We start from the raw sequence: 24,354 nt of genomic DNA, 5'->3' as shown, positions 1-24,354 counted from the left end.
GACCAAAAAATTACAACAATTTGATTTTAAAAAATGACAAAAATGTGACGAAAAAATGACAAAAAATGACAAAAATGTGACAAAAAATGACAAAAAATTGATTAAAAAAAGACAAAAATGTGACAAAAATGTGATAAAAATTTACGAAAAAATGACACAAATTTGATTAAAAAACGACGAAAAAATGACAAAAAAAATGACAAAAAAGTTACAAAAATGTGACAAAAATGTGACAAAAAATGACAAAAATGTGACAAAAAATGACAAAAATTTGATTAAAAAAATGTCAAAAATGTGACAAAATGTGACAAAAATGTAATAAAAAATTGACCAAAAAATGACAAAAAATTGATTAAAAAACGACGAAAAAATGACAAAAAAAAGACAAAAATGTAACAAAAATGTGACAAAAAAATTACAAAAATTTGATTTTAAAAAATGACAAAAATGTGACAGAAAAATGACAAAAAATGACAAAAATGTGACAAAAAATGACAAAAATCCGATTAAAAAAATGACAAAAATATGACAAAAAAAACGACAAAAATGTGACAAAAAATGACAAAAATTCGATTAAAAAAATGTCAAAAATGTGACAAAATGTGACAAAAATGTAATAAAAAATTGACCAAAAAAATGACAAAATTTTTATTAAAAAACGACGAAAAAATGACAAAAAAAATGACAAAAAAGTAACAAAAGTGTGACAAAAAAAATACAAAAATTTGATTTTAAAAAATGACAAAAATGTGACAAAAAATTACAAAAAATTGATTAAAAAATGACAAAAATGTGACAAAAAAGTAACAAAAATGTGACAAAAAAATACAAAAATTTGATTTTAAAATATGACAAAAAAAACGACAAAAATGTGACAAAAAATGACAAAAATGTGACAAAAAATGACAAAAATTTGATTAAAAAAATGTCAAAAATGTGACAAAATGTGACAAAAATGTAATAAAAAATTGACCAAAAAAATGACAAATTTTTTATTAAAAAACGACGAAAAAATGACAAAAAAAATGACAAAAAAAATACAAAAATTTGATTTTAAAAAATGACAAAAATGTGACAAAAAAATGACAAAAAATGACAAAAATGTGACAAAAAATTACAAAAAAATGATTAAAAAATGACAAAAATGTGACAAAAAAGTAACAAAAATGTGACAAAAAAATACAAAAATTTGATTTTAAAAAATGACAAAAAAAATGACAAAAATGTGACAAAAAATGACAAAAAAGTTACAAAAATGAGTTGAATACCCAACAAAAAAAATTATGGAAAAAAAAATCTGATGACGTGAAGAAAAATATCCTCTCGGTTCAGGCGGGAGTTAAGAGGTTAAAGTAGGGCTGGGCAATCCATCGAAATCGCAACTGACCTGACACTTTTCTGTGGACTTTGTGACTCACTTGATCTCCTTGTTGATGGCCTCCAGTTGATCCTGCAGCATCTTGGCGAGCTTCTGCACGTCCGTCTGTCCGCTCGGAGACAGCAGCTCGGACCGGAACATCTCCGAGTCCTCCTCGTCGTCGGAGCAGGCCACCTCCACGCCGCGCTCCAGCCCCGAGGCCAGCAGGGCGGCGCTGTCCCAGTCAGAGTACTGCACACACACACACACACACACGTTTGGAATTGTATCTTAGTGAGGACACTCATGGACAAAATGTATTACCCAGACCCTAACCCTGAACCCTAAGCCCCTAAACCTAACCCAGACCCTAACCCTGAACCCTAAGCCCCTAAACCTAACCCTAATCCTAACCCAGACCCTAACCTTGAACCCTAAACCCCTAAACCTAACCTTAATCCTAACCCAGACCCTAACCTTGAACCCTAAACCCCTAAACCTAACCTTAATCCTAACCCAGACCCTAACCTTGAACCCTGAACCCCTAAACCTAACCTTAATCCTAACCCAGACCCTGAACACTAAGCCCCTAACCCAAACCTAACCTTAATCCTAACCCAGACCCTAACCCTGAACCCTAAGCCCCTAAACCTAACCTTAATCCTAACCCAGACCCTAACCCTGAACCCCAGGCCCCTAAACCTAACCCAGACCCTAACCCTGAACCCTAAGCTCCTAAACCTAACCTTAATCCTAGCCCAGACCCTAACCCTGAACCCCAAGCCCCTAAACCTAACCTTAATCCTTGCCCAGACCCTCACCCTGAACCCTAAGCCCCTAAACCTAACCTTAATCCTTGCCCAGACCCTAAAACCACATCTTGACCCTCAAACAGTCCTTCAAATAAATGTGGACCTCCCAAAATGTCCTCACTTTCCAAAAATGTCCTCAATCTTCTAAAAACTTAAACTGGTCCTCACAATGTCGTAATCACAAGAACTCACACACACACACTTTTACACACACCAATTTTAACCAACCAATGTTTTCATTATCAGTTACACGGATTTATTCAGAGGGATTTTGGATCTTGCTTAGTTCAGTTCAGTTTATTCCCGTCGACTCACATGGTAAAATTTCTGACTTTGAAAATGCCCGGAATTTTGCAACCCTGTATTTATCCATATCTCACGTTGTTTGGCGTCTTCTGGAGATGTTTAGAAGGTTTGTAAAGGTCAGACTCTTTTACAGTAAGTTCTTCAGCGATTTCCAATGAACCGATGTGACTCATTTGGCCCGGGGTCTGTTTGGAGCTCAGCCTCTTGGCACAAACTGATGCCTACTGTACGACGGGATATCGTTTAATTATTACTCACACTGAGGCACAACATTGGTAAACACTCCCTTCATCATTTCTGGAACATTTAGAGGCGTCGTCAGAACATCCCACGAGAGTCACGTGTGTCTTAAAGCTTAAAGACCCTTTTCAAATCACTCTGTAATTAATAACTGCAAATCGATTGTGACATTGTGTATGGTGGTGGCATGTGACTTTTGTTGTTATGGCGGCCATTTTGAATACCGCGGGAGAATTATGCAGCACTACAACAGGTAATAATATCTCTACTCTACTGAAATGAACTGATCGACAGTGGCATTTTTATGTAAACGTAATCATTGCTCAAGAAGAAAACAGGAAAAACACGATACGATACGATTACAGATATAAATATGAGAAATTTTTTTATTGCACTGCAAAAAGTACCCTACTAAAAAACAGAGAAAAAATCTTAAAATAAGACATTTTGTCTTGAAAAAATTCTGCCAATGGGGTCAGCATTTTTTTCTTTCTAAGAATTCTTATTTCTAGAATAGTTTTCTCATCATAAAACAAGAAAGAAACACTAAATTTAAGCTAATAAATAACTAGAATCAAGCAAAATGTCCTCAGAAAATGGAATAATTTAAGGAAAACATTCTTATTTAGAAAAAATTGTGGATATTTTACTTAAATGTTGCTTGATTTAAGTAAAATGTTCTAAATTACACACATTTTTGAGCAAAATGTTCTTAATAAATACTAATATTTAAGGAAAATATTGCCCGCGCCCGGGACCCATCGCCAGGCTGATGGTCAGAATCACCTTCTGGAGGATTCACCTATTGTACATGTTTTTAGTGGTCGGGGAAACGTACGCAGACACGGGGAGAACATGCTCCACACAGAAAGGCCCCGTCCTGGTGGGAATCGAACCCGGGACCTTCGAGCTGTGAAGCTGAGGCTCTAACTCTTTAGAGAATGGAATGTATTTTCTATCTGTGAGAATCAGCTCTTAAATTAATTAAGTTGTTTTGATCTTGTTTATTCTTAAAATAATAAAAAATATTCTTTGTCTGAAGCTGAAGAAGATTCAAAAAGTTTTTCTTTCTTGTTACAAGAAAAAATATCATGTTTTTTAGTAAATATATCTGAACAAGAAATGGCTAGATATAATTTCCTAAAACAAGAACTTTTTTCTCAAGAAAACTTACGTTAACATTACGTTTTAGGGACAAACTAAGAACTTATTTCTTAAAGTAAGACATTTTTTACTTGCTTAGAATCCACTTTTTGCAGTGTGCATTTTTTCTGTCATTTTATGTTTTCACATAAAGGCATTTTGAGCATTAAAATGGCCAAAATTGTCTATATTTTGGGCAACGAAATCAAAATCATGAATTGAGCAAGATTAAATTTTATGGTTTTATTTTATTGACATATTAGTAACAGTGCTTAATTTGTAAATGAGTATTTTCAGGAACACTTTTGGTCTGATTTGATGGATTGGGGGAACAGGCCAAAACATTTGCCGGAACACTCTCATTAGACACCATTATATCAGATACCATTTTTGCCGGATCCTTCTAAATATTTCCCGGATCCTTTACACTGAAAAAAACTGAATTTGGGGAATGCGCTCCCTCAAACGGGGGATCAAATTAAGCACTGATTAGTAACTAAGATATTTTCAGAGGGGATTTTGGATATTTTGTTTAGTTTTTCAATAAACTAATCATCAGTGAAAAAATCTGTAAAAACTCAAATTCCGCCTGTTTTTTGTTTGTTTCAAAGCTGAATAAATCAGGCTAGGAATTAGATATTAAAAAATCCCTCTGAAAAAAACTAGACCTAACAATACAAAATCTTGTTGTGTCTCAGACTGTAAAGTTTGGAGTCTGTGGGAGCTTCTATAAGGGCTCAGGCTCTGCCCGAGTGCGGCTTCTCTCATTCAGAGAAAACCAGCCCTGAAGTTTTGTAGCGAGTGCGCATGCTCGGCCCGTTCTTCCACTTTTCCGCTCCAGCGTCTCGTAGGAGGAAAAACACCATATTTGGGTGAAAGCGTCATCACGGGGCCCCTTAGCAGGACACGTGGATGTAAAATCTGTCAATATTTATGAATGAAAACCCGCGGGAAAGACAGACTTTCTACGCGGCGCAGCAGCTACTTCCGGGTCGCCCCGACTCGCAGACAAAACATCATAAAATAAACATCATCATTTTTATATCTGACATGAAAACTAAGACGTAAAGGGAGGAAAATAGATAAAAATCTCCACTTCGACCACTGTGAAAAATCAATACTTTCCCCTGCCGTGTCTCGCCTTAAGCTGCTCAAGACGCTAGCAAGCTACTGGTTAGCATTTAGCTTCAACAGCTCAGCTCTGACCTCTCCAAGAGAAAGCCCTGAACCACACTCCAAACAGTATTTCCTCAGTGTTCAAAGATGTGTCAACCATTGACAGTTGCTAACCGGTAGCATGCTAACTTCTTGAGCAGCTTAAACACGGACTCACTGGTTTCTTCACATAAACGTGCATCTCTGGGGTCGTGTTTTTACTGTTTTCTTCTTGAGCAATGATTACGATTACATAAACATGCCACTGTCAGTCAGTAGAGATGTTGTTACATGTTGTAGTACTGCATAATGCTACTTCAGTATTCAAAATGGCCGCCGGAACTATGCGTGATGTCATTGGTACATAGCTCCAGGCGGTGATCAGAGGTGTGTTTCCCGTACCGTGTTGGCGTCGTCTCTGGCCGGGCTCCAGCGCGCCCGGTGCCGGCGCCGAACCACCGGCCCCACCGTGGCGTGACCGAACATGTCCAGGGTGGAACCAGACGCCACCGAGCCGCCGTGAGAGTATCTGAGCTCCAGGACAGAGCCGGGGAGGGAGCGGCTGTGGAGAGAGAGAGGTTACTACAAGTACTACTACTACTACTACTACTACTACTGCAGCTACTACTACTACTATAACGCTACTGCCACTGCTACTACTACTGCAGAGTATCTGAGCTCCAGGACAGAGCCGGGGAGGGAGCGGCTGTGGAGAGAGAGGAGAAGTTACTACAAGTACTACTACTACTACTACTACTACTACAACTACTACTGCAACTGCTACTACTACTACAGCTACTACTGCAACTGCTACTACTACAACACTACTGCCACTGCTACTACTACTGCAGGGCATCTGAACTCCAGGACAGAGCCGGGGAGGGAGCGGCTGTGGAGAGAGGAGAGGTTACTACAAGTACTACTACTACTACTACTACTGCAGTTACTACTACTACTACTACAATGCTACTGCCACTGCTACTACTACTGCAGCTCCTACTGCAACTGCTACTGCAGAGTATCTGAGCTCCAGGACAGAGCCGGTGAGGGAGCGGCTGTGGAGAGAGAGAGGTTACTACAAGTCCTACTACTACTACTACTACTACTACTACTACTACTACTACAGCTACTACTACTACTACAACGCTACTGCCACTGCTACTACTACTGCAGAGCATCTGAACTCCAGGACAGAGCTGGGGAGGGAGCGGCTGTGGAGAGAGAGAGGTTACTACAAGTCCTACTACTACTACTACTACTACTACTACTACTACTACTACTACTACTACTACTACTACTACTACTACTACTACTACTACTACTACTACTACTACTACTACTACTACTACTACTACTAAGTGAAGTTCACGTTGAGCGGATGTTAAAGGTCTTATATCCTGCTAAATCAACTTTTTGGAGCTTTTAGCCATGTTGTTGCTATTTCCTGATCTTATTTATATAACAGCTTATTTATATAACAGCTAATGTTGCACAGGGGGATTAGCTCGGGGAGAGGGGGCGGAGTTAACTAAATCGAAGCGTTGTGTCTTCCGGGTTTGCACAATACCCCTAGAAAATACTTATATTTCTCACAAAAAACAGTATTCCATAGTGGTAGAGGTAAAATATATCATACAAAGGCCTGTAGTTTACTTTGAAATGACATGATACAGATCCTTTAAGTTCCCGTTTAGCTGGTGTTTAGCTGGTGTTTAGCTGCTGTACCTGGAGTAAGAGCCTCCAGGCCGCGCTCGGAGCTGATCCAGCTCCAGCTGCAGACGCTCCAGCTCCGCGATCAGCTGGTCCTGAACGTCACAAGAAAAAACGTGTGAGAAAATCCAGAAAACCACAGGAGGACGATGGAGCCACAGCAGAGGAGCAGCTCGTACCTTGTTGGCCAGAAGATCATCCTGGATCTTCTTCATGTTGGACAGTTCCTCAGACAGAGCGTTCTGAAGGACAGGGAGTCACAGTTAAAGGGACAAGATCGAGATTTAGTTTATCAATATGAAAGTTTTCCATTATTTCATGTTTTCAGTCAAGTTTGTCGACTAAATTGGAGATAATGTTGCGAGAGACTGGAATGTTTGGGTTGTGGCACCTTCTCCTCCAGCGCCGCCATGCGCTCCTTCAGGTGCAGCTGCAGCCGCTCGTTGGACTCGGACAGGAGTTTGTCCACGGTGTCGCTCAGGCGCTTGTTGTGTTCGTCGTTCATGCGCTCCCTCTGCCGCGCCTGGAACAAAGAACCAGACAAAGAACCAAACCTGTGAGCAGATCAAGCTCCAGGTCAGGGGTTCTTCTGGGGTTCTCACACAAGGACATGGTGGATTCTGATGTTACAGACTCTTAAAATGACTGCATTAAAGTTCAGGTGCTTTATTTGTAATAATACAACGGCATCACATCACACAAGTGAGCACAGTAAAGTGAAGATTACTGCGCGGATTTCGAATTACTCCTGGTATTATTACGCCTTACAATAAAGTTCCCCCTTTTATCCGCTTAGAAAATCCACATTGTTTAATATTGTGTAATTATACTTTGTAGTGCAACACTTCACGTAACCATATTTAAATAGGGAAAACGTGGGAGAGCTTGGTAGCTTCTATCTTGACCTGTTTTGGAGCTATAGAGGAGAGAGGGAGAGGCTAAATGCTAACGCCGTCTGCGCTGTGTTTACGTGACTGAAGGCACGGGGGAAGATCAGACAGGTCCTAAAGAACTCGTCAAAGCTAAGGTAAGAACATATCTCAGTATGTAAAAACGGTGGCCTGTTCCTTTAAGGCTTTAAATGGACTGGCCCCTGAGTAGATCACAGACCTCATCCAAATTTACCGACCCCCGCGTGCTCTGAGGTCTGAGGGCCAGCTCCAGCTCGTGGTAGTGTAGCCATTAAGAGGCATTAGACAGGAACATATTCTTAAATACTTGCAGGCACAGGTGTGTGAGTGGGCGGGACGAGGGGAGTGGCCTACGAAAGAGATGCACTTTATGTTTTGTGTAGTTGTTGCCTGTTTTGTCTGTAATGCACTGCTGTGTGTTGTGGCTTATATGTTTTATATTTTGTATGTTCTTGTCTTGTTTTTTACCTCATGGGACTGCGGATGGAAATTAGCCTTGAGCTAAAGAAAACATTTCAAACAAACACCATGAGATTTTGTGTTTCCATTAAAGGGGTCGATCTCTGGAATAACTGCACAGAGGATCTCAAATTATGTCCCTCTCTCTTCCACCTATTATTATACTTGAAAAATACCTTAATTCTGTTTACTAGTTTGTTTAAGACTGTCAACTTACTTAAAAAATAATAAAATAAAATCCTTTTGAATGTCTGATGTTATGTTAGAAAGTTTAACAAAAACACGTGCTGTAAGTTTTAAAAAAAAACAAGGGTAGGCAAAATAAGCATTAGCTTCAGCCTATACCTTTTCGGTCATTTTGTATGTTGTGTTATGAAGAAGTATACTTAACTGAATGTAAATCTTTTGTCATAATTTTGACCGAATAAACTGAAACTGAAAAAATAAAAAATAAATCCGACTTATTTACAGCACTAGTTGTCTGTTCGTTAATATGCACTGTCCCATTCAAATAAATAAATAAATGAAATGAGATGAATGGTCCCGAAGACCATGACCAGAGGGGACAGGGCGTTCTCTGTTGTTGGCCTGAAGCTGTGGAACGCTCTGCCCCCCCCACGTCCGAACGGCCCCCACAGTGGAGTGTTTTAAATCTCATCTTAAAACACACTTTTATTCTCTGGCTTTTAGCTCTGCGTGAGTTGTGTGGTCCCGTGTCTTTTATTTTATTTTATTGCTTTTTATATCTGGTTTTATTTCTATTTATCTGTTTAAATCTGTTTTATTCTGATCTTATGTGCAGCACTTTGGAAACGTTTGTTGTTTAAATGTGCTATACAAATAAAGTGGATTGGATTGAATAAAGTAAAACTGCCGCTGGGACAAGAGCAATTTTTCTTACTGCACTGACAAAGAAATCAATCTGAAATAAAGACAAAAGTGATGAGCACAGGTCCCGAAGCTGCACCGGTTTGTGAAGGCTCTCATTCGTCCAGGAGGTATCCACTCACCCTCTGCAGCTCCTGGTTCTTCTCCTCCAGCTGACCCTCCATCTGCCGCAGACGCTCCTCGAAGTTCCCATGTCTCTCCTCGGCCTGAAGAGGGAGACAGAGAGCGGAGGAAAGAGGAAGTCGTTACAGATAAGTCAGCACTTTACGAGTCAGTCATGTGACCTTAGAGAGAGGACGCCGGGCTTTGGGACAGTTTTTGTTTTGTGTGGATAAAGGTCCAGCCGTTACACAGATGTTAACCCTTAAAATTGATGAAAAGGTGGCAAAAATGTGACAAAAAATGACAAAAATGTCTCAAAAAAATGACAAAAATGTGACAAAAAAATGACAAAAATGTGACAAAAAAAATGACAGAAATGTGACAAAAATGTGACAAAAAAATGAAAAAAATGTGACAAAAAAATGAAAAAAAAAATGACAGAAAAATGACAAAAAAAAGACAAAAAAATGAAAAAAAATGTGACAAAAATGTGACAAAAAAATGAAAAAAATGTGACAAAAAAATGACAAAAATGTGACAAAAAAATGACAGAAATGTGACAAAAATGTGACAAAAAAATGAAAAAAATGTGACAAAAAAATGAAAAAAAAAATGACAGAAAAATGACAAAAAAAAGACAAAAAAATGAAAAAAATGTGACAAAAATGTGACAAAAAAATGACAAAAATGTGACAAAAAAATGACAAAAATGTGACAAAAATGTGACAAAAATGTGACAAAAAAATGAAAAAAATGTGACAAAAATGTGACAAAAATGTGACAAAAATGTGACAAAAAAATGAAAAAAATGTGACAAAAAAATGAAAAAAATGTGACAAAAAAATGAAAAAAAAAATGACAGAAAAATGACAAAAAAAAGACAAAAAAAAATGACAAAAATGTGACAAAAAAATGACAAAAATGTGACAAAAAAATGACAAAAATGTGACAAAAAAATGACAAAAATGTGACAAAAATGTGACAAAAAAATGAAAAAAATGTGACAAAAAAATGACAAAAATGTGACAAAATGTGACAAAAATGTGATAAAATATTGACGAAAAAAATAACAAAACATGACCAATAAATGACAAAAAAGTTACAAAAATGAGTTGAACACCCAACAAAAAAATGATGGGAAAAAAAAGAATCTGACGTGTGGAAAAAGATCCTCTCGGTTCAGGCGGGAGTTAAGAGATTAACCATTAACCATGTCCGAAATGTAGCGTTTTGTCCGTTACCATGGCGACCACAATAAGATCCTCATGCCCCGCCCCCGTGTGAAACGACAGGCTCTTCACGGTGTTGAACGTGTGGTACCTTGTTGAGCGCTGCCACCCTCTGGGCCAGCTGCGCCTCCACCTCGGGCAGAGTCTCCGCCCGCTGGAGCGTCTGCTGGAGCTTCTGCTTGGCGTCGTCCAGTCGCTCCTGCAGCCCGCGGTTCTTCTCCTCGCTCTGGAAAACATGGCCACAACATTACAGAAAACCTCCTCCTGATCCGGGTCAGTTCAGAGCGTCCAAATTGTGTGGATTATGTTTTACAGTTTAACGTAAATTCTAGACATTTATATGGTTAGTCTGGAGTTATAAGTGATTTGCCTCGGGTGCTTTGTGGAGCGGGTCTTGAAGCTAAAGGCTAACATTAATTTCATGCATTATACAATCTGAAATAGTGCCTTTTTATTAAAATTTAGTTATAGCATGTTAGCCTTTAGCTTCAAGGCAAACTATCAATCCTTTATGATCATAGGTGTCTGAAATCGTTACATCAAGATTTGAACAGAAAGTAAATGATCATCTACCGGGAACTCACTAGCCACAACATAATCTTTAGAAAATATGATTATTATTCCAGGAAAAGAATACAGACAGGAAGTACTGGCGCTCACAAGTTCAGGTCAGAGGAACTAGCATAGCCATACCGTGCGTAAAGCCAATTCAAGTGGTTTATTCATGAGAAAAACAAACACACGACTGAAACAGCTGATTTACTTCAGTTGTGTGTTGTCGCCGTCAGGCTCTTCTCTGACTCTCCCAGTGCATTGTGGTCTATGTTGACCCGTTTAGTGACCACTGACGCTCACTACTTTTCAGAATGCATTGTGGGAAATTTTGAGTGCACTACTTTTTCCTCTCTGGGCATTCGGACACTCTTACAAAATGGCGTCCCCACAAAATAGTCATTAAATAGTCATTATATCAGGGGTCGGCAAGTTTGCATCGTGGAGGGCCAATTTTCATCTTTGCCAAAAGACCAGGGGCCGAACCTCAACATTGTAGCCGAAAGTAAAGAACTTTTTTCTGCAAATACCAATGTTTTACATCAGGGGTTCTTAAGTGGCTTCGGGACCTAACATTACCCCAGGATGACCCCACACAAAACTGTAATTAATTAATTAATTAATTAATTAATTAATTAATTAATTTTATTTATTTATTTATTTATTTATTTATTTATTTATTTATTTATTTATTTTTCTTTCTTTCTTTCTTTCTTTCTTTCTTTCTTTCTTTCTTTCTTTCTTTCTTTCCTTTCTTTCTTTCTTTCTTTCTTTCTTTCCTTCCTTCCGTCTTTCCTTCCTTCCTTCCTTTCTTTCTTTCTTTCTTTCTTTCTTTCCTTTCTTTCTTTCTTCCTTCCTTTCTTTCTTTCTTTCCTTCCTTTCTTTCTTTCTTTCTTTCTTTCCTTCCTTCCATCTTTCCTTCCTTTCTTTCTTCCTTTCTTTCTTTCTTTCCTTCCTTTCTTTCTTTCTTTCTTTCTTTCCTTCCTTCCATCTTTCCTTCCTTTCTTTCTTTCTTTCTTTCTTTCCTTCTTTCCTTCCTTCCGTCTTTCCTTCCTTTCTTTCTTTCTTTCTTTCTTTCTTTCTTTCCTTCCTTCCGTCTTTTCTTTCTTTCCTTCCTTCCGTCTTTCCTTCCTTTCTTTCTTTCTTTCTTTCTTTTCCTTTATCCTTCTTTCATATATCGTATACAATATTGTATTTTCCACACAAGTTTTTTCAATTATGATCATAACAACCGAATAACAAACATTTTAACAACCTCTGTTAGTTTTCCCATGCAGTTTCAGATGGAAAATATTGAATAAAAGTTCCCTTTAGACTCGCGTCCCGCTGAAAATGGTTCCGCGACCCACCTTTGGGTCTAGAATCCCCGTTTTACATTATATAATGTGACCAATTGGGACGTTCTGCCAGGACATTTTTAAAATACAGACACTATTTCTCAACATACTTTAACAAAATCATCTTGGGGGCCAGAGGTTCTGTGCTGGAGGGCCGGATTTGGCCCCCGGACCTGACGTTGCCTAGCCCTGCACTATATAGTCACTATATAGGGAATAGTGTGGACATTCGGACACAGCCTTAATCTTTGTCACTTCCCGTCAGCAGCTTAAAAATTCTAATAAAATATTACTTTTCTGCCCAACATTTCTTCATTAAAATTGCTGCTTCACTGAAATAAAATGATAATTATGTAACTGATGTTATCTGTCTAAACAAGCCATATTTTCAAAAGTATTAAAACCTGTCATATGTCGTCAACTTTATTTATTAAATCAACCAAAGAAACGACTGATGCATCCGGGTAAAAGCTGAAGGAAAGTCCTGATTTCCAGATGTTTGAGTGAAGGCGGTGCAGTTCCGGTACCTGTCTGTAGAGGGAGTCCTTGCTCGCCAGCTCGTTCTCCAGTTTGTCTTTGATGTCGTGGAGCGATGTCGCCTCCCGCTGGGCAGCCAGGTACCTGCAGCCGAGAAATGCACAGGGGCGTCATCAGGGAGAGGAAATGTTTGTTTTTTATAAAGAACTGGCAAATTAAAGAGGCGTTAAAGAGGTTTATCGATGAAAAGTGTTTCAGACGAGACGCTGCAGCCGAACAGAAAGAGGAAATGTAGAGATATCGATTTCAAACTTCTGCTGTAGATTACAGTGTTCATTTTAGCCTTTTGACTAAAACGTAGTTCAATTTTAGTCGAGATTTAGTCTAAAAAAATCTTTTCAACTTTAGTCTAGTTTTAGTCGACTAAATTTAAGACTAATTTAGTATATTTATAATATTGATTATAATTATAATTAATCTTGTTCCTCGGCTTCATGGAGCTCAGAGCTGATCCTTTAACAGAGGATTTACATGATCTGAGGCTCTTTCAGACGGTCAGTAGAAGTTTGGATGATTTTAGTCACTCCTTTTCATTTTTATTTAGTCTTATTTTAGTCGACTAAAATATCTGGACATTTTAGTCATAGTTTTAGTCTCATGAAAAACTTTTAATTTAGTTTTAGTCCAATTTTAGTCGTCCAAAATATCACTTTGAGTCAGGGGTCACCAACGTGGGGCCCGCGGGCACCAGGGGCCCTTTGGGGCACGTCCAGTAGCCCTTGGGACTTTTTCTAAAGTGTGAAACACTTCATTTTCTTAAATCTAATTCTTAAAATTACAGTTGTTTCGGTTCTTGTGACTCAGTATGAGTTTAAAATAAAGCCATTTTAATATAATATGGGGTCAATATCCTTTAAGTCAGGGGTGTCCAAACTTTTTACATGGGGGGCCGCATACTGAAGCGTACACAGGGTGAAGGGCCATAGATCGGTGGTTAGTGCCGCAAAACCTTTGACTAGCAGAGGTTTAAATTGCGCCCCCACCTTTATTTCTGCTCAAAACCTTCATGCCAGCTCTGTCTCACAGTAAAAGGTTAGTTGTTTGGTTAGAATTGTGTAGAATTATTACATTTCAAATAAAAAGGACTATCTCTGATGATGTGTCCCGATTCACCAAGAAGGCAGAGGGCCACCAAAAATTGGTCTGAGGGCCGCATTTGGCCCCCGGGCCGCACTTTGCTGCTATAAGTGAACAGTGTACGTTTAAGTCTTTAGGATTTGTTTTTAACTGGCAGCCCTCGAACAACTTAATGCTCTTAAAGTGGCCCTCAGCTGAAATATGGTTGGTGACCCTGAGTAAAATTAAGACTAAATATTTTAGTCGACGAAATTAACACTGGTAGATTACTGACATAAACACGAGAGAAAAAAACATACAGTATAATAAAGTACAGCTATAATAGAAAATAAATAAACTGCACTGTTAAATTGTTATCATTGTTATGTGGTTAACACACAGAGCACCTGAGGCAAATCACTTATAACGCCAGACTAACCATATAAATGTCTGTGTGGATAGAATAATGTTTGGAATATAACTGACCTGCATCACATGAATGATCGCGTTTTGAGGGACTATTTTCTAGCAGATCACTCCGCCGCTGCGTAGCTTATACAACCACGAAGCTGATGCTGCTCAAATATAAGGTATTCTAAATGCAAAATGGTTCAAATGACTCTATGGACACAGACATTTATATGGTTAGTCTGGTGTTATAAGTGATTTGCCTCAGGTGCTCTGTGGAGCGGGTCACACTGTTTTTAACCTCTTACCTCCCACCAAAACCAAATGCATTCTTTCCTCTTTGCCATTGTCGTCACTTTTTATTTTTTTTGTCACTTTTTATGGCACTTTTGTTACTTTTTTGAAGCATTTTTGTCACATTTTTTGCTGGATTTTTGTCATTTTTTTGCTGGATTTTTTGTCACATTTTTTGCTGGATTTTTTTCATTTTTTTGCTGGATTTTTTTCACTTTTTTGCTGGATTTGTGTCATTTTTTTGCTGGATTTTTGTCACTTTTCTGCTGGATTTTTGTCACTTTTTTGCTGGATTTTTGTTGATTTTTTGCTGAATTTTTGTCACTTTTTTTCCTGGATTTTTGTCACTTTTTTGCTGGATTTTTGTCATTTTTGTCAATTTACATCCTCATTTTCTTCTTTTTGTCACTATTTTGAAGAAGCTTTTAGATTTGGAGAATTTGGAGCTCAGGAGAAAACATGTTCAGGTGGGAGTTAAGAGGTTAACGCAGGCTAGCTGATACCATAGACATGCACTAGCCTTGCATTAGCCTAGCACCACGAAACTCTTCAAACATAAGAACTGCATGAACTACAAAAGAAATCTCCAGAAATCAGGAACACTCTGGATAACTAGGAAACGAAGCCCTGTGTCAAACATCCTGAAACATCCCTTTAAGGGCAGAGAAGTAGCTAAACTTCTGGACTTTGGGTGGTGTAGATGGTGCCGCCTCAGACCTGCGCTCCAGCGTGGTGATCCGCTCCTCCATGTCCTCCCTCTGACACAGCGCCTGCAACAGACACACAAATAATCACAACTGCACTGAGAGCCAGAGGATTTAAACACTTGGACTCACTGGAAAACCATGAAAACAACCGTAGTCCTGCTGGAATCGGGAGTTTTATTGAGCTAATGTTTAAACCGAGGCCAACGTGAGAAAATGCGTCAGTCTGAGTGTCTGAAAGAACTGCTTTGTGTTTGGAGCGACCGCAGCCTTTCCTCTGGTTCACAAACCATAATGAGGCATGTTTGTAGAGCTGGAAACTACAGCGTCAGGGCTGCTCGATTATCCAAAAATAATGATTATTTTAGTCGTAGTTGAAATCACGATTATTTGTTGCCTTAAAAAAAAAAAAGGATTTATTTTATTTATATATTTATTAACCCCTTAACTCCCACCTGAACCGAGCACATTTTCTCCAGTTTGGCTTTACCCCAGTCCAAAAGCTTCTGGAAAAAAGCTGTGAAAATAGCAACAAAACTGAGACGAAAACAATGATGGAAATGTGATTAAAAAAAATTAGAAAACATTGACAAAAAAGTGACGGAAAATTTATGAAAAAGTGGCAAAAATGTGACAAAAATGTGACAAAAAATGGCCAGAAAATGACCCAAAAAAATACAAAAATGTGATAAAATGTGACAAAAATTGACGAAAAAATGGACGAAAAAAAGGACAAGAGATTTTATAAAAATTTGACAAAAAAAATACAAAAAAATGACAAAAATATGATAAAAACTGACTAAAAAAATACAAAAATGTGATAAAACGTGACAAAAATGGACGAAAAAATTGATGACAAAAAGGACACAAATTTTATAAAAATTTGACCAAAAAAATACTAAAATTTGACAAAAAATGACCAAAAAAAGTTACAAAAATGAGTTGAATACCCGACAAAAAAATGATGGAAAAAAAAATCTGATGACGTGAGGAAAAAGATCCTCTCGGTTCAGGCGGGAGTTAAGAGGTTAATCAAAAACTGTGCTGAATATTTTCTGTTTTCTGAACATTCATAAAAGCACAAAGGATTTCAAGGGTTTCACACCTGCCCCCTGCTGGCCAGCCCTCACACCTGCGCAAGCAAACTGAGCAGCGCGGCCTGATGACATCATCACACAGCGCCGTTTGTTTTTATGTCAGGCAAAATGCGAAGGGAAAATAATCCCAGCGCCGTGAAATAATGCAAGTCTGCTTTGCAAAAAAAAAAATGGATTATGCTAATTTTGTAATCGTTTAGTGTAATAATCAAAATTGTAATAGAATTTCGATTATTTGCACAGCCCGAGCCTCAGCAGCTTCCATGACCCGCGGACGCACAGGGACAGGTGGTGACCGTGCTCTTGTAATGGTGTAAGTGTGTGATGAAGACTGTGATGAAGACTGTGATGAAGAGCCGCACCTCTTTGACGTCGCGCTGCAGTTTCTGGTTGGCCTCCTCCGAGCGGGACAGTTCTCTGCGCGCCGTGGTCAGCTGCTCCTCGATCTCGCCCACCTGGAGAACGGGAAACAAAAATGAGCAAATTCCCTTTAAATACTGCGGGAAAATTACCCACAAACTGAAAGAAACACACACCTGTCTGCACATCAGGCCCCGCCCCTCCCTCTGCCCCGCCCCTCCCTCTGCCGTGTTGTTGTTTATCGTTTACCTGTCTGCACATCAGGCCCCGCCCCTCCCTCTGCCGTGTTGTTGTTGATCGTTTACCTGTCTGCACATCAGGCCCCGCCCCTCCCTCTGCCGTGTTGTTGTTTATCGTTTACCTGTCTGCACATCAGGCCCCGCCCCTCCCTCTGCCGTGTTGTTGTTTATCGTTTACCTGTCTGCACATCAGGCCCCGCCCCTCCCTCTGCTGTGTTGTTGTTTATCGTTTACCTGTCTGCACATCAGGCCCCGCCCCTCCCTCTGCCGTGTTGTTGTTTATCGTTTACCTGTCTGCACATCAGGCCCCGCCCCTCCCTCTGCTGTGTTGTTGATTGTTTACCTGTCTGCACATCAGGCCCCGCCCCTCCCTCTGCTGTGTTGTTGTTTATCGTTTACCTGTCTGCACATCAGGCCCCGCCCCTCCCTCTGCCGTGTTGTTGTTTATCGTTTACCTGTCTGCACATCAGGCCCCGCCCCTCCCTCTGCTGTGTTGTTGATTGTTTACCTGTCTGCACATCAGGCCCCGCCCCTCCCTCTGCCGTGTTGTTGTTGATTGTTTACCTGTCTGCACATCAGGCCCCGCCCCTCCCTCTGCCGTGTTGTTGATTGTTTACCTGTCTGCACATCAGGCCCCGCCCCTCCCTCTGCCGTGTTGTTGTTGATTGTTTACCTGTCTGCACATCAGGCCCCGCCCCTCCCTCTGCCGTGTTGTTGTTGATTGTTTACCTGTCTGCACATCAGGCCCCGCCCCTCCCTCTGCCGTGTTGTTGTTGATTGTTTACCTGTCTGCACATCAGGCCCCGCCCCTCCCTCTGCCGTGTTATTGTTGATTGTTTACCTGTCTGCACATCAGGCCCCGCCCCTCCCTCTGCCGTGTTGTTGTTGATTGTTTACCTGTCTGCACATCAGGCCCCGCCCCTCCCTCTGCTGTGTTGTTGTTGATTGTTTACCTGTCTGCACATCAGGCCCCGCCCCTCCCTCTGCCGTGTTGTTGTTTATCGTTTACCTGTCTGCACATCAGGCCCCGCCCCTCCCTCTGCTGTGTTGTTGATTGTTTACCTGTCTGCACATCAGGCCCCGCCCCTCCCTCTGCTGTGTTGTTGTTTATCGTTTACCTGTCTGCACATCAGGCCCCGCCCCTCCCTCTGCCGTGTTGTTGTTTATCGTTTACCTGTCTGCACATCAGGCCCCGCCCCTCCCTCTGCTGTGTTGTTGATTGTTTACCTGTCTGCACATCAGGCCCCGCCCCTCCCTCTGCCGTGTTGTTGTTGATTGTTTACCTGTCTGCACATCAGGCCCCGCCCCTCCCTCTGCCGTGTTGTTGATTGTTTACCTGTCTGCACATCAGGCCCCGCCCCTCCCTCTGCCGTGTTGTTGTTGATTGTTTACCTGTCTGCACATCAGGCCCCGCCCCTCCCTCTGCCGTGTTGTTGTTGATTGTTTACCTGTCTGCACATCAGGCCCCGCCCCTCCCTCTGCCGTGTTGTTGTTGATTGTTTACCTGTCTGCACATCAGGCCCCGCCCCTCCCTCTGCCGTGTTATTGTTGATTGTTTACCTGTCTGCACATCAGGCCCCGCCCCTCCCTCTGCCGTGTTGTTGTTGATTGTTTACCTGTCTGCACATCAGGCCCCGCCCCTCCCTCTGCCCCGCCCCTCCCTCTGCCGTGTTGTTGTTTATCGTTTACCTGTCTGCACATCAGGCCCCGCCCCTCCCTCTGCCGTGTTGTTGATTGTTTACCTGTCTGCACATCAGGCCCCGCCCCTCCCTCTGCTGTGTTGTTGTTGATTGTTTACCTGTCTGCACATCAGGCCCCGCCCCTCCCTCTGCCGTGTTGTTGTTGATTGTTTACCTGTCTGCACATCAGGCCCCGCCCCTCCCTCTGCTGTGTTGTTGATTCTTTACCTGTCTGCACATCAGGCCCCGCCCCTCCCTCTGCCGTGTTGTTGTTGATTGTTTACCTGTCTGCACATCAGGCCCCGCCCCTCCCTCTGCTGTGTTGTTGATTCTTTACCTGTCTGCACATCAGGCCCCGCCCCTCCCTCTGCCCCGCCCCTCCCTCTGCCGTGTTGTTGTTGATTGTTTACCTGTCTGCACATCAGGCCCCGCCCCTCCCTCTGCCGTGTTGTTGTTTATCGTTTACCTGTCTGCACATCAGGCCCCGCCCCTCCCTCTGCCCCGCCCCTCCCTCTGCCGTGTTGTTGTTTATCGTTTACCTGTCTGCACATCAGGCCCCGCCCCTCCCTCTGCTGTGTTGTTGTTGATTGTTTACCTGTCTGCACATCAGGCCCCGCCCCTCCCTCTGCCGTGTTGTTGTTGATTGTTTACCTGTCTGCACATCAGGCCCCGCCCCTCCCTCTGCCGTGTGTTTGTTGATTGTTTACCTGTCTGCACATCAGGCCCCGCCCCTCCCTCTGCCGTGTGTTTGTTGATTGTTTACCTGTCTGCACATCAGGGCCAGCCTCTCCTTCAGCTGCCCGAGCTCCGAGCGCTGCCTCTCGATCTCGCCCTCCCTCTGACGGTCCACCTCTCCGTCGTCCAGGAGCGAGGCCGGGCCGTTGGGAAGGCGCTGGAACCACACGGTCCGTTTCATAAATGCTCCACAGTTACATGAATGAACACGGCTGCTCTGTCTTTACCTCTTTGCCGTTGTCCAGGCCCTGCTGCCTCCGTTTGACCTGCTCTCGGAGACTCACCACCTGAAGCACAGACAGAGGCGTCACATCAGGACCTTCTGAAGGTCAGAGGTTCATGGTCCTGGTGAAGAGTCTGCTCTGGGTTTTACTCTGACATTAAACTAAACAAACCTCAACACCAAACCTTCCAAACTAACTCTAGCTTCAGTCTGGCGACCTCTGACCTCCTGTGACGACGTCTGCAGCTCCTCCTCCAGCGCGGTCACTCTCTCTAGCGCCACCCGCAGTCTCTCGCGGACCTTCTCGTCCAGGGCCTTGTGGTGCTCGAACAGGGACTTCAGCGCTTTGAGAACCTCCACCTCGCTGGACACGCCGGTCGGATGTCGCTTCCCCACCGTCATCCTCAGACTGCGCTCGTGCCGCGCCACCAGGCACTCCAGGTGCTCCAGGAGCAGCTGAGGGGGAGAGACGGGTTAAAACAGGCTAAAACAGACTAAAAACAGACTAAACCAGACTAAACCAGGCACTCCAGGTGCTCCAGGAGCAGCTGAGGGGGAGACATGGGATAAAACAGGCTAAAACAGGCTAAAAACAGACTAAACCAGGCACTCCAGGTGCTCCAGGAGCAGCTGAGGGGGAGAGACAGGTTAAAACAGGATAAAACAGGCTAAAAACAGACTAAACCAGACTAAACCAGGCACTCCAGGCGCTCCAGGAGCAGCTGAGGGGGAGACATGGGATATAAACAGGCTAAAAACAGACTAAACCAGACACTCCAGGTGCTCCAGGAGCAGCTGAGGGGGAGAAACAGGTTAATACAGGCTAAAACAGGCTAAAAACAGACTAAACCAGGCACTCCAGGTGCTCCAGGAGCAGCTGAGGAGGAGACACGGGATATAAACAGGCTAAAACAGACTAAAAACAGACTAAAACAGACTAAACCAGGCGCTCCGGGAGCTCCAGGAGCAGCTGAGGGGGAGAAACGGGATAAAAAGAGACTCAAACTGGACTCAAACTAAAAGAGAATTGTCTGACTAATCATGACCAAAACAAAACTACATGTTTTGTCCTAAGGCTAAATACACGTGTGTAAATGAAGCCGGTTGTGCCCAGAGCCGGTGCTGGACCTTCTAGGGGCCCTAAGCAAAAATCCCGACGGGGGCCCTACAGTTCACATCCCATGGCTATTCGATGAAGAGCGAATCCATTTACAGCCAAAAACAGTTCCACTGTGCTAGCCTGGCATCCGACTAATCTCCGATGTTTATAAGTTAATAAACAGGAAACTAGTCTGGCGACCCTGTCGTAGAAAAGCTACTGCTTGAGGCGGGACTAATGTCGGACGACCGAAGCGCAGCAGCCAATGAGAACATGGCGGATGTGACGACAGAAACAGCAACAAGAAAGTTGTATCATTGGGACATTAACAATGGCGCTCCTGCCACACGGAGTTCAGTAAATGACTTCTGTCGTTTATGTCAGAAAAACGTAAAAATACAAGCAAACCGGAGCATTACGTGAAGTGGTTGCTTGTGTTGAAAAACTACAAAACAAAGGCACAACAACGTGACGTTCAGGGAGCTGCTCTGATTGGTCGGTCGGCTCCATATCGCGAGTGTTGCCAGAGCCTCTTCTGTAAAGAAGCGGAGTCTGGTTGGCGAGACTACCCCTGTGCAGCAGTGCAGGGCAGAAGTGGAACATAATGACCTCATTTCAGGCCCTGCCCCTCTGTGTGAGAACCACTAACCACTAAGCCACTGTGAGACTGAGGTTTAGGACTATTAGTCCATTTCCCCCACTTTATAAAATGGTAAATGGTCCCATTCTCTCACCTCTGGTCCCTGAGCCACAGCTGGGAATCTGATTTAAAACTAACTGAACCCTGCACCTGACGGTTATTTCTGTCTGACCTCAGAGAATTAGCCTGTGAGTCGCCCAACACGTTATAGACTGTGCACAGTCAGAGAACCAGAGTTACTGTAAGTAACTGCGCACATGAGAAACGTGTGGATTCAACTCTTTGAGACAAAAAGCCCACGTAGCCAACAGCTTTACTCTCGTCTATTCGCCAAACCACAGTCCTGATGCTCCACTACAGACAATAAGAAGAGTTTAAATGAGAGCGTGGCCGATGCCTGAGTCTGCGCAGAGAAAACCTGAGAGCAGCGCCCGGGACTCGGGACCCAGGACCCGGGACTCAGGACCCGGGACACGGGACACGGGACCCGGGACCCGGGACCCGGGCCCGGGACCCGGGACTCGGGACTCGGGACTCGGGACACGGGACCCGGGACACGGGACACGGGACACATGATGCATGTGCGTGTAAAAGCGTCTGTTCTGTCTCACCCGTGTGTTGTTGCGCTCGGCCTTCAGCTCCGCGATCTCCTCCTCTCGCTCCAGCAGCTGCTCTCGACACAGGTTCAGCTCTTTGGTCAACACCGCAAACTCCTGCACGGCCACAAGGGGGAGACGTTACACTCACAGAGACAAGGTCATGTTTAACCTCTTAACTCCCGCCTTAACCGAGGGCATTTTCTCCAGTTCAACTTTACCCAAATCCTGTGGGCCAGAGTAACACCTCATTTGAAAGCTAAGATCTACAAAACTCATCTGAATGGATCTTTTTCCTCACGTCATCAGATTTTTTTGCATCTTTTTTGGGGGGTTTTTCAACTCTTTTTTGTAACTTTTTTGTCATTTTTTGGTCAACTTTTTGTCTCTTTTTGTCACATTTTCCGTCATTTTTTTAAATCAATTTTTTGTCGTTTTTTTATCCATTTTTTGGTCAGTTTTTGGTCATTTTTTGTCAATTTTTTGTCATTTTTTGGGTCATTTTACGTCATTTTTTATCAATTTTTTTTGTCATTTATTTTTCTCTTTTTGTCAATTTTTTTGGTCATTTTACATCATTTTTTTAATAAATTTTTTGTTTTTTGTTTTTCTCTTTTTGTCACATTTTTTGTCATTTTTTATCCATTTTTTTTGTCAATTTTTTGGTCATTTTTTGGGTCATTTTACGTCATTTTTTAAATCAATTTTTGGTCTTTTTTTTTCAATTTTTTGTCATTTTTTGTCTCTTTTTGTCACATTTTCTGTCATTTTTTAATCCATTTTTTGTCATTTTTTATCCATTTTTATGTCATTTTTTTTGTCAACTTTGTGTCTCTTTTTGTCACATTTTCCGTCATTTTTTTAAATCAATTTTTTGTTGTTTTTTTATCCATTTTTTTGTCAATTTTTTTTGTCATTTTTTGGGTCATTTTACGTCATTTTTTAATCCATTTTTTGTCATTTTTTATCATTTTTTTTTGTCATTTTTTGTTATTTTTTTTTCTCTTTTTGTCATTTTTTTTTGTCATTTTACATCATTTTTTTAATCCATTTTTTGTTTTTTGTTTTTCTCTTTTTGTCACATTTTTTGGGTCATTTTCCGTCATTTTTTTTAATCATTTTTTTGTCGTTTTTATCCATTTTTTTTCTCTTTTTGTCACATTTTCTGTCATTTTTTAATATATTTTTTTTCATTTTTTATCCATTTTTTTGTCAATTTTTTGGTCATTTTTTGGGTCATTTTACGTCATTTTTTCATCACTTTTTTGTCAAATCTTCATCATTGTTTTCATCTCAGTTCTGTCGCTATTTTCACACCTTTTTTCCAGAAGCTTTTGGACTGTGGGGTAAAGCCAAACTGGAGAAAAAGTGCTCGGTTCAGGTGAGAGTTAAGGGGTTAAAGGCGCACTGTGGAACATGCGTGGTCACCTGTGGCAGCGCGATGGACAGTTGCCGCTGCAGCGACTCCTTCTCGTGGCCCAGCTCCCTCATGCGCAGGTGGGCCGTGGAGAGGCTGTCCTGGGTGTCCCTCAGGCTCTCCAGCAGCCGCTCGCGCTCCGTCAGCATGTTCACCATCAGCGACTCCAGGTTCCCCGTGCTGCCCTCCTCCGCTGCGGCGCCGCGGGGGTCCCGGCCTCCCCCGTACCCTCCCCCTCCCCCTCCTCCTCCTCCCCCGCCCAGGCCGCCCATCCCGGCCCCGCCCAGCCCGCCGGCGCCGCCCCCTCCCGCCGGCGACGACTGGCTGCCCTCGGAGATGGTGGGCATCACTTCGCACATCATCTTGGCGACGCTTTTCGAGTCTCTTTTCGCCGAGAAATACGAGCTACAGATTCAAGCTGCGGTTTCGGACGTTCTTCACATTCAGTCCACGGTTTTTACTTCAGTGTTTGGAGGGAAAAGTGAGCGGAGAAACCCTTTCAGAGCATGTTTGTGAAGCTCCACGTGTCGCCTTCGGGGTGTGGACTGTTGTGCAGGAGGTGGAGCAGAGGGTTCGTCCCAGGTGGAGCAGCGGGAGGTATTTCCTGGGGTGGAGCAGCGGGTTCGTCCCGGGGTGGAGATGTGGGGGCGGGGGGGTGAGGTCTGTGAGGTGTGGGAGTGCGGTGAAGGGGTGGAGTGGGAGGAGGGACAGAGGGACCGGAGAGAGGGGCGTGGCCCGTCGATGCTCGTCTCCGATTCGTGTTGTTCACAAAGACAAAACCTGCAGAAGACAGAGAGGAAAACACGGTCAGGGTCAGGGAGGCAGGAGGATGTGTCGGTGACCCTCGAGGCGGCTGCATATATGAAAAAAGAACACCTAACAGCCAAAAAAATTGTTACAAAAGGTTTCTCAATGGTTTTCTGTAGTATCAGGTGTGCTTATTAACCTCTTAACTCCCGCCTGAACCGAGAGGAACTTTTTCCTCACGTCATCAGATTTTTTTTTCACCATTTTTTGTTGGGTGTTCAACTCATTTTTGTAACTTTTTTGGCATTTTTTGTCAATTTTT

General features: G+C 42.4%; 1 protein-coding gene across 1 annotated transcript in view; it reads right to left on the bottom strand.

Moving 5' to 3' along the window:
- ppfia3 (PTPRF interacting protein alpha 3) overlaps positions 1-23,715 on the bottom strand; it is a 59,513-nt gene extending 35,798 nt beyond the window's left edge. The window contains exons 1-16 of the mRNA XM_079564786.1: positions 23,297-23,715; positions 21,884-21,985; positions 19,759-19,989; positions 19,538-19,597; positions 19,339-19,467; positions 16,660-16,752; positions 15,214-15,266; positions 12,729-12,822; positions 10,404-10,538; positions 9,104-9,187; positions 7,115-7,246; positions 6,903-6,965; positions 6,739-6,818; positions 5,677-5,719; positions 5,416-5,583; positions 1,419-1,609 (exon numbers count right to left, since the gene is read on the bottom strand). Coding sequence (XP_079420912.1) covers positions 1,419-1,609; positions 5,416-5,583; positions 5,677-5,719; positions 6,739-6,818; positions 6,903-6,965; positions 7,115-7,246; positions 9,104-9,187; positions 10,404-10,538; positions 12,729-12,822; positions 15,214-15,266; positions 16,660-16,752; positions 19,339-19,467; positions 19,538-19,597; positions 19,759-19,989; positions 21,884-21,985; positions 23,297-23,647 — 2,009 coding nt within the window. The 5' untranslated portion in view covers positions 23,648-23,715. The remainder of the gene's footprint in view (positions 1-1,418; positions 1,610-5,415; positions 5,584-5,676; positions 5,720-6,738; positions 6,819-6,902; positions 6,966-7,114; positions 7,247-9,103; positions 9,188-10,403; positions 10,539-12,728; positions 12,823-15,213; positions 15,267-16,659; positions 16,753-19,338; positions 19,468-19,537; positions 19,598-19,758; positions 19,990-21,883; positions 21,986-23,296) is intronic.
- Between the last annotated feature and the right edge of the window lie 639 nt (positions 23,716-24,354).

Source organism: Gobius niger (assembly GCF_951799975.1).
Source record: "Gobius niger genome assembly, chromosome: 10".
Classification (NCBI taxonomy): domain Eukaryota; kingdom Metazoa; phylum Chordata; class Actinopteri; order Gobiiformes; family Gobiidae; genus Gobius; species Gobius niger.
This window is presented reverse-complemented; position numbering and strand designations above follow the sequence as displayed.